Genomic DNA, 17152 nt, shown 5'->3' with positions numbered 1-17152 from the left:
AATCAAAGACATGCTAGTTGTATAGAAAAGTATTAACTTTGATACTATCCTTTCCTGCTGCCTCCCTCCTTGGTTGGCCTCTATTGGTTGGTGGGTTGCTATTTCAGACCTATATCTATATCTCCAGGATCTAAGTGACAGGCTTTGTTTCTCTCTGTGGCATATGAGTGCCTATCCTTTGCAGAATCCCAACACTACCTGAAGAGTTGGTAGAAGTTCTCTCAATTGTGTGCCGCGTAAGATCCACAATCCTGTCCACCTGGAACATCTTGAGGTCTTCCTCATCCAAGGCAATGTCTCCAAAAAAGGCAGCTGGAAAAGAGGAGAAGAATGTATGAGGAAGGAGTTTGGTTTTGATGCCTTTCTTTAAAGGGATGTTTTGCAAATGAATCAGAGAGAAGGGCGCACTCATTCCTTTGCATCTGTGTAATAAATAAAACAAGCTCCCTTGAATAAGCTGAAGGAAAGGACACAGGATACCATGAAAGAAAGGACTTCCAAGGTATATGAGCAATAACATAGCAAAGTTCTACACTTTTTGAATTGAGGCATTTGGTGCAATCTCACCAAGGACTCAATAAAATGAAACACTGGAGTTTAAAAACCAGCTTTTAAATTTCGATCATAGGACACTGCATCACCGGTTCAGTCTGCAAACATTGTTGGCTTGTTGCATTCGAAATGGAAGTTAAGTCAGAAGGCAGAAAGGCCATTCCTTAAACTGGAAGTCCTTCTTAAATAACTCTGAACAGGACCTTGTTGTGCACAAGCCATTTGTATAAGAGAAAGGCAATGATTATTCTATGAACAGTACAGAAGATCCCTATATTGGGAGAAAGGTGGCATATAAGAAAATAACAACAACAACAACAACCATCATAATCACGTCTCCTGTTTTCACTCCCTTTAGTCAGTGTGGTGCAATGGTTTGAGCATTGGAATAGGAAACTGGGAGACCAGTGTTAGAATCCAACAATTTCAAATTCTGAAGACCACTGAAGATGCAGATGTTTACTATTCAAACCACAGCCTCCAGTTTCTTTATTGCACCATGGACAGCCCCTAGTTTTTGGACCTCTTTCCACAATCCTGAGCATTAGGAACTCGCTCTCCATTTCTTTTCCACCAATATATCATTGCTGATATTTTCTTCATAGAAGCAAACATCCTCTCTAACCAAAATGTTATCCTCCAGCCATACAATAAGGAACAGCTTGAGGTTTTAAGCTCAAAGGCTGCGATGGATTGGCTTTGTTGTCTGAAAATAAATGCTAGGAGAAGAGCAACTAATCCAGGGATAATATTTGCTCTCTCCTTTTGGCAGCTTGGCCTTTTCAAAATCTCCAGATAGGAAAGGTGGGGGAATAAAATGTCCAGTTCAGCTCGGATGCACCTTTGAAAGAATGCAACTTTCCAGTCTCATCTCCCAATATATGAGAAAGCAATGCATGAAAAGAAAGGAGCTGCCATGATTGATCGCATTTGAGCATCACCCCCTTAGCAGCTTACCAGCTCCGCTGGCAGCTACAATATATGAACATCTGGTTCTCATAAAGACTGATGCATGTCTCCGAGATTTTTTTTTTAATTACACAAATTGTTTTAACCTCAAGCTTCTTTTGCAAGTTGCCTTTCTAATACACCCCCCTTTTCTTTATTGACACACACACACACACACACACACACACACACACACAACTGAACCAATCTGAGCTCATACAGCCAAGGGATACTCAAATAACCTCCCATTCATCTGCCTCGCAAGAAGAATCAAAACCATATGCTCTTGCTGGAAGGGAAAAAAAAGGACAACAAGGCCATCAGCCTTGGAGAACTTGGTTCCCCTCTCCCAGTCCAAATTCAAGGTTGTGTTGTTGTTGTTGTTGTTGTTGTTGTTGTTGTTGTTGTTGTTGTTGTTGTGTGCCTTCAAGTCATTTCTGACTTATGGCAGTCCTACGGCAAATGTATCATGGAGTTTTCTTGGCAAGATTTGTTCCAAGGAGGTTTGCCATGGCCTTCCCCTTATAGGGTCCCATGATAGGGTCACCTTAGAGCCGCCATATGTCGAAAGTGACTTGAAGGCACACAACAATAACAGCCACAACAACAAATCCACCAGGACTTCTGCGGTGATGCACAACAGGTCAAAATATTTAAAACAACAGAGAAACAAAACAAAAACAAAATACTCTTTGGGTGCATCTGCACACTGCAGAAATAATCCAACTTCATAACGCTTTAGCTGTCATGGCTCCAATGCTAGGAATTCTAGGAGAGCTTTCAGGCAGAGAAAGCTAAATATCATACTAGACTACAGATCCCATCCTTCAATAGCATTGCACCATAGTAGTTAAAATAGTGTCAAACTGGATTATTTCTGCAGTGCAGATGCAGCCTTTAAAAGCAAACTAAAAATAGTCCTTAAAAATCATTTCAAATTGAACAATTAAAACAGGTGGAGTGGTTCCAAATGCCAAAGGCCATGAAGAACAAAACTGTTTGGCTTCCTATATGAACTTCAAAACAGATGGAGCCAGCCTAACTTCCTTTGGCAGCAAATTCTATAGATGCTGCTTCGGAGAAACCCCTGGCATGCGTTCACACCAACCTAGCCTTGCAAAGTGATGGGATATGCAACACGGCCTCTGGTGAACATTTCATATTTCTGGCAGGCTCAAATGTGATAAGCAGGGTCTATAAAAATGGGGTTCTGCAGGTACATTGATGTGGGACCTGGACAGCCAAGGAGCAGAATGAAAAGAGTCTTGCTAAGAGGTGCACCATGCACTTTTTCCACAACCACTTTAGGAGCACCTTTCGCATACCTGCAGATTCTTCATTTCGTTTGAAAGCATTGGGTAGATAACAGGCAAAGGCAAAATCTTGCGCGGAGCAAAATGTACAATGGAAATAAAGGCTATGTGGCAAAGCAGCCCTGGAATGTGACACATGAGAATCGCTGGCGCACAGAATGGAAACAACTACAGCGAATGAGTGAAACCAGGCAGCAGAAAGAGGCCTCTTGGTACCCGGCTTCCAAAAATGCATCACTTGCATCCCAATTCCACAGTCATCTGTTGGCAACAACACAACTGCCACTCTCAGCAGTTCCACTGCCTCTCTTGTGTTGTTGTATTTTTAAAAACCCAGCTATGGAGGTAGACAGCCGCCCCCATAGAAACCAGCTATCTGATCCTTAGGTATGGAGCAAATCATATGTCTGACAGATCCAAAGCCACTATGCTGGCTGGTGGATTCTGGAAGCTATAGTCCAAAGCTCCGCCTATTAGCTCTGCATTTCAGCAGTCAGCTATCAGCTTGTACATGTTTTAAGGACACTTTGAATGGCATTTACAAACCCTTGTTAGCTGATTTTACTATAGTTTATTTCCCCCATCCCCTGACAGTGGTCTAACAATGCTTCTTTGGCTGCTGCCACACTGCAGAATTAATGCAGTTTGACACTGCTTTAACTCTCGTGGCTCCATCCTATGGATCCTGGGATTTGTAGTTTGCCCTGGCCCCAGAGCTCTCTGGCTTAAAAAGCTCACTATCCCAGAACACTACAAATCCTAAAACTTGATAGTATTGAACCACAGCAGTTGAAGCGGTGTCAAACTGTATTAATTCTGTAGTGTAGATACAGCCTTTGACATCAGTTTTCACTGTTGCATACAGATGACATGTGAATCATGCCTCCAGCCTTTCAAGTACAGCTGCCTCTAAGTTGGAAAGAAAGAGCGGGCAGTTAAACAAGGTCAGGGTGCGGCCAAGACATTTCCATTTCCATTTCCACTAATTATCTTTGGGCAAAGCCCACTGGAGAGATCTCTTGGGCAAACCCACTAAAATCAACAGAAGCTGAGCAAGGGCAATACCAGAAGCATATTCTGCCACACTCTACAATGCAGTTTGTGCTACTGAGCTGGAAAGAACTCCCCTATTTCGGTGCAGAAACTGTCTGGGAAATTTTGCAAGCCTTTCCAAAACTGTTTCTTTCAAAATTCCCCTAGAATTTCCTCTAGCAAAGTGTGAAGATCTGAGTGCCCATGGAATGGGGGGAAATCAGGGCAGCTTTGGGGCCAGAATACTCCAGGAGCAGCCCAAAGTAGACCTGTCTATTGAAGCCACCAAATTGACCCGGTCTGGTGTCATAACCGCCCTTCTGTCCTTGTTTGGTCAGCAGAGCAACAGTTTTGCCAGCTGCATTTCAGGTTCATGCTCTGAACTTTGAAACCTGACTTCTTCTTCTTTCTAACATTACAGTTGCCAGAAACCATTAGCCAGCAGCTAGTCAAAGAAGCCACTTTGCCAAGCTCCACCTCATCTTGGCTTCAGCACCAAGCATCAACTGCAACAGAGCAACTACAGCCGTTTAAACTCAAAAACCCAGCTCCAGTTCTGCAGTCAGGTCCAGTCACCCACCAAGGCCTTGACAGTGAGCTTGAGAAACCTTTGCATGCACTTGGTTTGGTGGGGCTGGATGCATGTGTGAACCTGTCTCCTTGTTCAGTTCAAAGCACAAGGGGAAAGATAAGCTAAATTAAAAGAGAGGGGTTGGGGAGCGCTGGCTGTTTCCCTGGGCAAAGCCGAACTGCAAAGCCATGGTGCTTATGTGGATAAGGAATGGCGAGATTCACAGACAACTGACACAGCTGCACCATGAATGACCTCCTGAGTAATCTGAAGCAAAAGGGATTTGCAATATTGGAAAGAAAGGCAGCCCGTTAAAGTATGGTTATAGCAGGAGCACGTTGAGGGGAAAAGCAAAAGGGACCAACAAGCTCCGACTAGCAAAGCAGTGTTAGAAACAACACCTGCAACGTCCTATAAAAAAGACTCAGACAAATGAGAGTCTCACACCTTTTCGGAAGCATCTCAACCCACTCAGGATACGAACGCTGCGGGACTTTGGCTTTTCAACTTGCAGGAAACTAAACTTTGATGGCCTAAACACATGAGTTTGAACTTCTCATCCAAATGTTAATCAACTCATAAATTAACCGTTAAAATATCACCATTAGGACTTCTGCTTCCAATGCATCCGCTGGGTGAAAATCTACATTAAACAGTTTTGCATTCTGCCATAATTGTTTTTAAATCTCAAGTTCTCTCCATCCTGAAGATGAAGAAATAACACTGAAAGTAAACAGATTTCAGCAAATTCGTCAAAAATGCACTGAAACGTAATTTTCTCCATTTGCACTGGCCCAACTCAATCTTTAACCAAAGAAATATTCACATTTTGGCAAATCCCAATCTAAAAGGAACGCAAACAAAAATTTAATCCTATCAACACAGGCAGAATAAACTTAGGTATGGATAGCAGCTGCTTACCTTGGAGAGATTGCAATCTCATTTTTGGCAGTAGATGGAGACAATAGGAAGAGGACAAGGAAGGGAAAGGTGTGGGTAGCACTGGATGGGTAATACCTTTTACATGTGTGCAGAAGACAGGTTACAGAAGAAGCAATGATGTGATGGCTGGCATAGCCCTTGTTGTTGTGGTTGCTGTGTGCCTTTCAAGCCATTTCCGATTCATGGTGATCCTAAGGTGAACCTATCATGGGGCTTTCTTGGCAAGATTTGTTCAGAGGGGCTTTGCCTTTACTTTTTTCTGATGCTGAGAGAGTATGACTTTGTCCAAGCAGGGCATTCACTGAATTTCCATGGCTGAGCAGGAAATTGAATCCTCATTTCCAGAGTTGTAGTCCAACACTCAAACCACTACACCTGAAAACCTTGCTTGTTTCCAGATAGTTCTGATGTTAGAATGAGTTAAATAATAATCTGGTATGTGTAGACTGGGAGTGGAAGCCAGTATGGCATAGTGGTCTGAGCATTGGACTATGACTCTGGAGATCAGGGTTTGAATCCCCACTCAGTCATGGAAACCCACTGGATAACCATGGGCAAGTCACGCACTCTCAGCCTCAGAAAATCCCATGATAGGTTTGCCTCCATAAGTTGGAAACAACCTGAAGGTAGACAACAACAACATGTATGGACTGAGAACTAGCCACAATAGTGAAGTTAATGAAGGGTTCATTTTAGCAAGGGCTAACATCCCAACTGTACACATATTTACTCAGAAACAAGTCCCTCTGAATTCAAAGCAGGTAAATGGGAAGAGAACTGCAGGAGGAATGTGGAAGAAGAAGGCTAGCACCTCTCAGGTATCTGGGACCTCAGTTGCACTGCAGAATTAATATAGTTTGACATCATTTTAACTGCCGTGACTCAATTGTGGGTTTTGTGGTTTTGTGAGCTATTTAGTCTTCTCTGTCAAATAGAGCTCCAGTGCCACAACAAACTACAGATCCCAAGGTTCCATAAAATGGAGCCATGTCAGCTAAAAGCAGAGTCAAACTGCTTTATTGCTGCTGTGCAGATGAAGCCTGGGAGGGAGTTCCATGCCATGAGGAGGAGTAAAATAGGCATTAAACAAAGCTAGCATGCAGAGAGAGACAGAATGACAATAGAAATCTTCTGGCAGCCTAAAAGCCATCCCATTTCTTGTGTCTTAAACTCTCTTGGACTAAAGATTACTTCATTGGATTAATGAAGCATTATCCTTAGTTGGCAGATAAGAATACACATGATGAGGTTGGGGTGGGTGGGTTGTAAACAGTGGGACCAAAAGGCCATGAACTGCAAGAGGTACAGTGTGTGACATTACTGCCGGTTGAGAATGGTCACTGTGCTTATCTTGTGTACACAATACAGAGTGTACTTGCAACAAAGCTCTTTCTTCTGCGTTTGCTGCAACAGATCAACAGAACTGCTCCCTCGGAGTTTAACAGAACAGCTCCTATGGTGCCAGGGTTAAGGGTAGGGGTGCAATTTCTCCCTCCTTAGAATAAAAGATCCCTATTGAGTGGGAGGGGGACTGCACTGTAAGGAAATTAGCACCATCACTGGTATCATTACGGTTGGCATTACTACACATTATAGTGTAGTAACTCATACTATCATCCCTTAGCCACCTGCCTCTATGCTAGTCAGGCCATCTCTGTTGTGGAGTTTCCCGCTTGCCCAGTAGCCCTGCCAGATCCAGGATAGCCTGCTGGGTGGCCAATAGATGGCAGAGGCAGGTGGCCAGGAGAGTCTTACAATGGATGGGAGTGACTGCCTACCAGGTGTTCATTCACCTCTGAGGTGTCGCCTTGTGCGATCTGCACCCTCGCACACCCTAGTGATGCTCCTGGGCACAATAGATAAAATAGTACTGAAGAATATTTGCTTTTTGTTGTTGTCTGCCTTCAAGTCGTTTCTGACTTATGGGTACCCTATCATGGGGTTTTCTTGGCAAGATTTGATCAGAGGAGGTTTGCCATTGCCTTCCCCGGAGGCTGAGAGCATGCGACTTGCCGAAGGTCACCCAGTGGGTTTCAGGGCCGAGCTGTGAATTGATGTGGTCTGGCACCCCCACACCCCTGTGGGATGCCCCTGGGCACCATTAAATGTCATCAGTACTGAAGTATAGGACTTTCTATTTGGAAATGCAAGAGATTCTACAAGTTATAGCATAACTTGTAGTCCGGAAGCAAAACACGTAATGAAATTGCCCTGATATGACTTGTAACATGAATGTCAGAAAACTGGGCAGATTCTGTCTATGGGTGGCATGGGGATTTGACTCACATGGGAATTTTTCTATGGTTTCCTTTAGATGGAACTGGCATCTGGTTCAGAATTCGGATTCCCCCAAATGAGCAGCCTTCTTGTCATTTTAAACAATCTTTTCTTGCTCTGACAACTCTAGAACAAACAAACTTTTGAGAATTCAGAGGGTCTCCCCAGAAAGGCTCAAGAAATGGTGGTGTTTTTTCTTATGTGCCTTCAAACCAATGCCAACTTATGGCAATCCTCTTTGCTAGGAGGTTTGTCACTGACTTCCTTTTAGGCTGAGAGAGTGTGACTTGCACAAGGACACCTAGTGGGTTTCCGCAGTTGAGAGGGGATTCAAAACCTGGTCTAGCAACATCCCAGTCTGACCAGGCCAGGCTGGCTTGAAGAAAGGTTGCAAAAGGAAAGGAAAAGAAAAGAAGAACAAGTAGCAGTCCTGTTGCTTCTGTGTGGGACCACTGGCTATGGAATGCATAGAAATGTGTGTGAGAGAGAAACTACTAAACAGGGATCAATGTTGCAAATGCAGCCAAAAGATATAAACAAGGAAAATGCAAAGACGGTACATGGGAATGGGGAGAGGGAGAAAGACTGGATTTATAATGTGTCTGAGAAATGTCAATGACCAAATTGGGAATAGCCTGGAAAAAATCCAAAATCTGTGTAAGCTCAAGTCTGCTTTGACTGGAGAAACATTTACACCAGTACGCATCTGGCCTTTGGATTTCCAAAACCATGCAGCTTAAGGGATGGTGGTTTCACCCCCCATTAAACCAGGAGGTTCCTACTGAGTCCAGCTTCTCTCCTTCCATCCTGGTCTGCTGGGGTTCCAGCCAAGCCTGAAGGAAAGCCAGTATGTTCCCCTTAGGGTTGCCACTAGGTCAGGACTGTCCCAGATCCTGAGATTTAAGGACTAGGGGTGACCCTTTACAATGTCACAAGTGGGTGACACTTGCTGTTATCTTTGAGCATGATGCCTTAACCATCAACCATGGATGCACAGAATGCACTGCTCAAATAAAAAACATCACCTCTAAATAATGAGGAAAAAAATCTATAATAATAATAATAATAATAATAATAATAATAATAATTATAATTTATTTATTTATATACCGCTATTCCAAGGATCACAGTGGTGAACAATAAAAGATAAAACATTATATACATATAATGAATCTAGTAGGTTTGCAATTTTCTACTCCCCATTACATTTACTCAGCCTATGTGATTTGCATAGTAGGCATAACCAAGCAGCCACTGCCTTCAGATGGAACTGGCATCTGGTTCAGAATTCGGATCCCCCAAATCAGCAGCCTTGAAGATCTATCAAATACACCATCATTTAACAGACGAAGCTGCTTCAGGAATGAAATATTGTCCTATGCCATTTTTGGTATTGCTTCCAATTGTCCATCTCTGCTGGTGGCCCCATGTCCACTTACTACTATACTAATGCACTTACTAATGCATATGAGAGAAGAGGAGATCAGAGAACTAACACATAAATAAGGTCTGACTTTTCCATGATGCACAGAGAGGAGAAAAAACACATTACACATACTTTGCAATGCATGTGTACAAAGAGTGGAACATGTTTCTAAATAACATCATTAAGATACTGCCTTGTGGCCAACTGATAACTATGGAGATGTCACTCAATGAGCCAAACTATGAACCATGACAGGGTCAGTTTACTCATTGCTTGCTGTAGCCTATTCCCCCATTTTAACAAAACAAATAGATGCTCATCACTTTCTGCACATGTTTTCTTAAAACCTTGTAAGGTTGAATGGAGAGCCGGCGTGGCATATTAGTTTGATTGTTGGACTATGGGTGCATCTCCACCGTGGAAATAATACAGGTTAACTTACTTTAATTGCTGTAGCTCCTTTCTATGGGATCCTGAGATTAATAGTTTTACAAGGTCTTTAGCTTTCTCTGCCAAAGCATGATTGCATTGTTTCTACAATGTAGATGCATCCTAAGTGAATTAAAACACAGCTTTCTTATGTCGGTTATAAAATTCCCTCTGATTTCTAGGAGGCCAGCTCCTCACAAGCAGCTTCAATAAAAGAACAAGATACTGTGGATGATAAGCCCAAGAGAGCCCCGAAATCCCTGCAAGCTGCCCACTGCCTAACCAGGACTTCACACAACCAGAGATGAGCCAGGACCTCAACTGCTGTCTCAAGTTTAAAATGAAGTTAGCTTATCTCCCCTAACAGGAATTAGCTAATTTGAGTCAGGAACAAGCTCCTTATCTAACTAATGCTTGATCCCTTTTTACTCCTGGTCAAGCTGAAAGAAAAGAGCGATTGAAAACAAAGCCAGTGTGTCAAGGAACCAGGTCCTGGGTCAGGTTCAAGACTTCAGGGACAGGCAACGGTTCAGATCCAGAGATCAGATCCAGAGGCTACAGATCATGCAGAGCATTTAAAAAAAAAACTGCATTATGATAACAGTTGAAGCTTACATTTTTCCCACTAGGAATAAAGAAAGCTGCATAAACTGGATTCCGGTACATTATGCCTCCATTGAAGTCACAGAGACCTTTGCCAAGGCAGAAAATGCATCAACCTTTCCTTCAGATACTGAAGATAATACTGACCAATTTAGAGAAATTGTTGTATATTGTTAGAAGAAAATATATGCAGAACACTTTTAATGCTAAATGCTAAGTGTTACAAACAGCAAACATCATTATTCTATTGTATTAATAATGTTTAATTCTCTAGTGTAGTCAGAATAATGAGATTGACAATGGCTACTATCTGCCCATGTTTCAATATTTGCTTCAATACTTTCTTGTAGATCCCTGTAAGTTCTCAACCTTTGGTCCTCCAGACATTTTGGACTTCAGCTTCCATAATTCCTGACCGTTGTCCATGGTGCCTGAGACTTCTGGGATCTGAAGTCCAAAACAAATGGAGGACCAACGGTGGCGAACCATTGCTGCAGGTGCATGTCAGGCTGAATTTAGCTGTTGCGTTGCTTAATCCGGGTTATCACAGCACCAAAGCAATTGTTATCTTGGGTGCGAGGCACATCTCTTGTCAAGATAAGCAGCTGGGTGCCTGTGGAAACCTGTTCGGAGCTCACAGCTGGGCTTCAACAATGCAGGGAAAACTACTTTGGTTTCATTTAATGTTTTACTATAACTCCCACACTCTGCAAATGAGTATAGTAACTGGCCATACTGGGGGACGCTGGAAATGTTAGTCCCCAAAGGTAATATTTTGGGTGCTTACATGGTCAGGCAAATCTATGCAATTTTGAAGACTAATCCTTCCCAGGGAACAGGGTGGTATTTAATATCTTTATTTTTGCATTGATCCTAATTGCGACTGCATTGCTGTCTCTTCTTTATCTCCAATTAGTATAGTGGCGATGAGAATAGATTACGGAATAACTGCATGTTCTTTCTTGTCAATCTTCTTTTCAGTGCATTTGAGACCTACCATCTTAACCTGAAGAAAAGAACAAAACTTTGCTGGATAGGTTATAGTCACTGAGATGACACATCTTTTTATAAGTCCATGGTATCCATAGAACACTCTTCCTGTGCCATATTTCAAATTAGTTGATTCTCTTCCTAGCAGCCTTCACAACCATAGACCAAAACTGGAATACAATGGCATGGAAAGTCCACACTCTCTCAATCTCAGAGGATGGCAATGGCAAACCCCCTCTGAAGAAACATGCCAAGTAAACCCTGCGATACGGTCGCCTTAGGGTCACCATAAGTCAGAAATGTCTTGAAGCCACACAGTTAATAACAGTAGTAGTAACAATAACATTAGCAACAGAAATGTCATCACATTGCAACAGGAGTTTATGAGAGTTATACAGTCGGCCCTCTATATCCATGGATTGAAGCATCCATGGCTTGAAAATATTTTTAAAAAATGATAAATTCCAATAAGCAAAACAATTTTGACATTTTATGTAAGGGACACCATTTTACTATGCCAGTGTATTTAATGGGACTTGAGCATCCACAGCTTTTGATATCCACAGAGGGTCCAAACCCCAGCGGAGAGCAAGGGTCCATTATATAGGGAATATCACCAGGTCATGATTCTCAAGGAGCACAAAACAGGCAAAAGGAAGAACCAAACTGAGTGAAGCAGAAGGGTGTTGGTAGCCAAAAATGTGGGAAAATCCTGTTCTGTGTACTTACAGCTTGGTTACAGCTGGGATCTCAGACACAGGAGAACACATCAAGAGATAAAAGCCTGTGGCTCTGACATGAGAACTCAGATGTGAAGAAGGACGCAAGCTGATAAGAGGAAGAAGGAGCCATGGACTTGGCAGCAATGCGCCAGTCCTGGAGGTTGAATCATCACACCTGATGGAGAAATGGCTGTCTTTGAAGATTTAGCACTTCCACAAGATGGGACAAATGTCTTGGCAAATGGAAAGGGCATCATGAAGGGACTGGGTTGGTGGTGCAGAAGAAACAGGGAGCATCTATTCTCCAAAACAGCCTTGCAGATAATTGCAAGATAACATCTCAGCCAAACTGGCGACTGAGATACACAAGCAGATATTTCTGCACTATGCATTTATCCCTCTCTCATACAACACTGTCTTCAGTTTGCGACTCTCCCATACTTTTCCCGACCACTTCCTTCATTTTTCTTTTTCTTTTCGCAAAAAAGTCTATTAACAAGAGAATGGCAGAATAGCCATTTATGAAACATTTATGAAACAACTGGCTTGTTCCCCTCCTTTGAAAAATCTTCCAAGAGAAATTGGTAGCATTAGCTTTTGGAGACCTGTGTATGCTTCCTCAGATACATAACACAGCAATGCCTTTGAATTTGAAAACGTGGTTATTTCTTTATTTACTTATTTCTTTGTTAGAACCGATGATAGATAACGGCTGAAACGGCTGACGAAAGAAAGATGTGCTTGCATTGGGGAAAAGATTCAGCTACAAACTGCCAAAATGTTCTGCTTTCAGACAGTGATGAAACCAGGGCTCTGTGAATTCACCAGCTGTCCATCTCTGGATGATGACTCTATCTTCTCAGTTAAAAGGACTGAACCATTATGAACCCATTTCAAAGGAAAAATGTGTGCGGATGGTGCAATGTAGTCTATTTCTCTGGAATAAGGCTGTGAACTTGAGCCACCTTGTTGCTTTTGGTCTCTTCCCATCTGCTTCAGCATCTGCCTCCTTCATGTCTTAAAAGACACTGGTCTCCATGTCTGAAAAAACTATGAAATGGCTAGTTCTTCACAAAAGGCTATTGAGAACACTTGGCAATGGCAAATTTGGTTTTGAATAGACATGATGAGTTCAGGGAGACAATTTGTAGGGCCAAAATACTATCTAGGAATCCCACAACACTGAGCCATGGCAATTGAAGCAGTATCAAACTGTATTACTTTTGCAGTACAGATTAGACCTGAATTTTATTGTTGTGTGCCTTCAAGTCATTTCTGACCTAGGCTTTTCTTAGCAAGTTTATTCAGAAGGGGTTTGCCATTGCCATCCTCTAAGGCTGAGAGAGTGTGACTTGCCCAGGGTCACCCAGTGCATTTCCATGGCCAAGCTAGGATTCAAACCCTGGTCTCCAGAGTCATAGTCCAATGCTCAAACCACTACGCGATGCTGGCTCTCAGACCTGAATTCATCTGGGACCAAATTCAGAGACTTGATGTGCCTTTTGCTTTAGATGTATTTTTCCAACCTGTATTAGTAATTTCACTATAGTTTAAAAAAAAAAAAAAAGGGGGGGGGATAACATAAAAGGATCCTAAAAGCTACTTTCCACATTCAAACCTGAAAAGAATTCCAACGGTTGATCCTCGAAGCTTGGTTAGAAACCATCCCCGATGCCAAAATGGTTTCCCTGCTGCCAGGCAATGATTAAACGGAGCTGCCTTCAGCTCAGAAGCTGGCAGCCCACCGACAAGACGGTCTGATAGGAGAGTAGGATGGGGGTTTGAGATGGGGGAGTTTGGGGGCACATATGTAGCAAGAGGAAGAGACTGGGGACTAATGCCAGGCGGCGACAGCAGGCCAGATTGTATCAATGGGGTTCTCTTTTGGATTAAATTAGATGCAAATTACAGGCGACCTGCAAATGTCATCAGCTAGCACCAGACGTTTCGTACTTTCCTCCCTGGAAAAAAACGAAAAGGCCCTTCTGGGATTAAACTGGCTGACCTTCGACTCCATCAAGTATACAGTGTGCTTTTGGCCTGAAACTTTTATTTGAACCGGCTCCGCTCTGCCTTTAATCGGTTCTACTGCCAGGCTAACAGTTTTGTCTGATTAAAAACAACACCAAAACAGACTTCTTCCTTTTTTGCCAAACTGTTCTGGGAGGAGCGGCAAGCCAAGACGACCAGATAAAGCCCGTGGGTCAAACCGTTCATATCTTCTTTCTCAGCTGGGAGAGGAAGTTTTGCAGAACAGCAGGGTCAAAGGTGGAACAAGATCATCTGGAGTGTACAAGTCATTTAACTTTTGCTCCATTTGAGTCACAAGACTGGGAAACGGTGGAAGGAAAAGAGCCGCATCCATTTTTTAAAGAACATTTTGCTTCCCAAAGTTCAGTCACCCACCGCCTGCAATTTTAAAATCAACAGCGGAAAAAGCTTTAAAGCAGAGCAACGTATTCCAAGTCACTGGGAAAACACATCTTTAATTGTTTGTTTTTTTCAGCTGGCACAATACAAGCATGCCTCAGTTATCAATATTACCAATAAAGATGTTCTTTTTTGCAAAGTCTTATTATACCTATACATCCCCCCTTTCCTTCTTGTTTTCTGTCTAGCTAGTTTTGTAACAGCATCTGCATTGGAAGGATGGTGAAGGAGGGCTGGAGAACCTCAGACTTCATGTGCTGAGTTGCAGAACTGTGTTTGCATAAGTAATATAAGAAAGACCTGGAAAATAATGGTATTCTACTTTAGCCAATCCTACTGTGGCTTTGTGGGCCGCACTACAACAGGCAAGGTAAATACCGGCTCATGCACAACATTATTTAAAATCTTATTGCCTTCCAGCTATGTATACAAAACAGAAATGAATTTCATGTTTAGACTTGGGTTCCATCTCCAAGAGCTCTCATGATGTATATGCAAATACATTGCAAAATTCAAAACACTTCTCTGTGTTTCAGATAAAGGAGCATTTCAGGTAAAGGAGACTCAACCTGTATTTGGTAGGGCAGGTCACCAAACACCAAGAAAATGACTTGTTCACTTGGTTTTGCCCATCCATTGTTTTAGCAAGTACTTATTCATCAAAAATAAAACAAGAGTAGCTATTTCTCTCTGCAAAATATTGGGAACATCCATGCTTACTGCACTCAAGAAATCAGAAGAAGACTAGGCAGCTATGAAAGAACTAGACAAGATCCTAATACACAAAGATATACAACCGAACGTGAAAGTTAGAATCGTCCACTCCATCGTATTTGCCAGATGTACAGATGGAGGGTTGGACAGTGAAGAAAGAAGATAGGGAAAAAATCAATTCATTTGAGATGTGGTGCAGGAGAAGACCATGGACAGCCAAAAAGACAAACAAATGGGTCCTAGAACATAGAATCACATGAAGTTGCAACATAGGGAAGAAACGCCCAAGGACCATCAAGTTGAACCCTTGCCATGCAGGAATGCACAATCAAAGCACTCCTGGCAGATGGCATTTTCTTGTTGCTGACTTTCATACACACACACACACACACACACACACACTTTATTTTTCTTCAAACATAAGTATATGTGTCATAAACATAAGCATATCTATCCAATAATATACATTAGAATTTACTTAGTAACATAAAACACGTTGCTGACTTTCAACAGATTGCAGCAAGGGAGCTACTATATGAAACCCCAAACCTTCGTATGCACCGGAGCAGCTCCCTTGCTGCAATCTATTGCAAGTCAGCCCTCAACACAAGAAAATGCTATCTGATCTCAAACAGACCAAGTCTGATCTCTCCCCGGAAGAAAAGATGACAAAACTGAGGCTGTTGTACTTTGGCCATATCATGGAAGGCATGAATCACTGGAAAAGACAATAATGCTAGGAAAGACAGAAAGCAGAGAAAGAGAGGAAGACTCCATGCCAGATGGATAAACTCAAACAGGGAAGTCATGGGCCCAAATCTGCAGGATCTGAGCAGAGCAATGGAGGACAGAGGATCTTGGAGATGTCTCATCCATGGGGTCACCATAAGTTTGGGTTGACTTAAAGGTAGCTAACTACAAAATGAGCCTGGAACTGCATGCGGCTTCTTGGTCTCTCATTACCTTGCTTTCTGTGCAGACTCCTCAACACAGAAGCAACGCAGAGAGAACTGCAGAATGGAGGAGGATTTCTGCTAAAGAAGCTGCTGTGTCAGAACCACAGGGAATTCTCTCTGAACCATAAGGGACCAGGTTTGACCGACTTTTTCCGACAGTTGGAAGATAGCTTAATCCTCCATTGACGTTTAACTTCTTTTAAAAAATGTATATATATAATTTTCTTGGAATGATGATGTAATATCAGGACTGCACTTTGTGCAAACAAGGCTTTTATTATGACACCGAGCCACCTCTGGAGCGCCCAAATGGAGAAGAGGCAGCCGTGGCACCAGCCCTTTTGGGCAAACATCAAAGTCATTCCTTCCTCCTGGTTGCCCTTTCAAATCTTTCAGTCCGTCGACTGAGCATCCACAAAGAGAGAGAGAGGGAGAGAAAAAATCAATCTCCCCTAAGTTGCTCGGAAAGGTTTGCTTTGGCAAATCATTTATAACAGCTCAGTTGCGCCAAACTGGAGATGATCTTAAGGGCAACGCAAACCATGCTGCTTCAGTGAAGGAATTTCTCTTTTAGTAATCTCAGAAAACAGCTCTAGACCTGGAAAAGTGCAGTTTCAGAACACACTCAATTACAATGGCAATACCACAGAGTATGTTACTCTGTGCTCAACCTGCAAGCATGAACAATAAAACAAAATAAATCACCAAAAATAGCACACAACAACAGGAGTAAGTTCCTTAGTACAGTTGGCCCTCCATATCCACAGATTTTTCATCCACAGATTCAAGCATCCACGGCTTGAAAATATTTCCCCAAAATATATACATTCCAATAAACAAACCTGGATTATGCCATTTTATATAAGAGGTACCATTTTACTGTATCGTTGTATATAAAACGGGACTGGCGCATCCACGGATTTTGTTATTCACGCGAGATCCTGGAACCAAACCCCAGCAAATACCAAGGGCCCACTGTAGATGATTTTTAAAGACTGTATACATATGTTTTATTTACTGATGATAAGATAGATAATTTTTGTGGGTTTTTTCAATATGTGGCCATGTTCTGGTAGAGTTTATTCCTGACATTTTGCCAGCATCAGTGGCTGGCATCTTCCCAGAAGATGCCAACCACAGATGCTGGCAAAATGTCAGGAATAAACTCTACCAGAACAAGGCCACATAGCCTGAAAAACCCACAAAACATTATGGATGCTGGCCATGAAAGCCTTCGACTTCACATC

General features: G+C 42.4%; 1 protein-coding gene across 2 annotated transcripts in view; it reads right to left on the bottom strand.

Annotated features, from left to right (window-relative positions):
* BMP1 (bone morphogenetic protein 1) overlaps positions 1 to 17152 on the bottom strand; it is a 94054-nt gene that overhangs the window by 51742 nt on the left and 25160 nt on the right. For both annotated transcript variants that reach the window (XM_042473328.1, XM_042473327.1), the window contains exon 2: positions 199 to 312. In XM_042473328.1, the coding sequence (XP_042329262.1) occupies positions 199 to 312 (114 nt within the window). The remainder of the gene's footprint in view (positions 1 to 198; positions 313 to 17152) is intronic.

The sequence above is a fragment of the Sceloporus undulatus genome, chromosome 6 (assembly GCF_019175285.1).
Source record: "Sceloporus undulatus isolate JIND9_A2432 ecotype Alabama chromosome 6, SceUnd_v1.1, whole genome shotgun sequence".
In the NCBI taxonomy this organism is placed as follows: domain Eukaryota; kingdom Metazoa; phylum Chordata; class Lepidosauria; order Squamata; family Phrynosomatidae; genus Sceloporus; species Sceloporus undulatus.
This window is presented reverse-complemented; position numbering and strand designations above follow the sequence as displayed.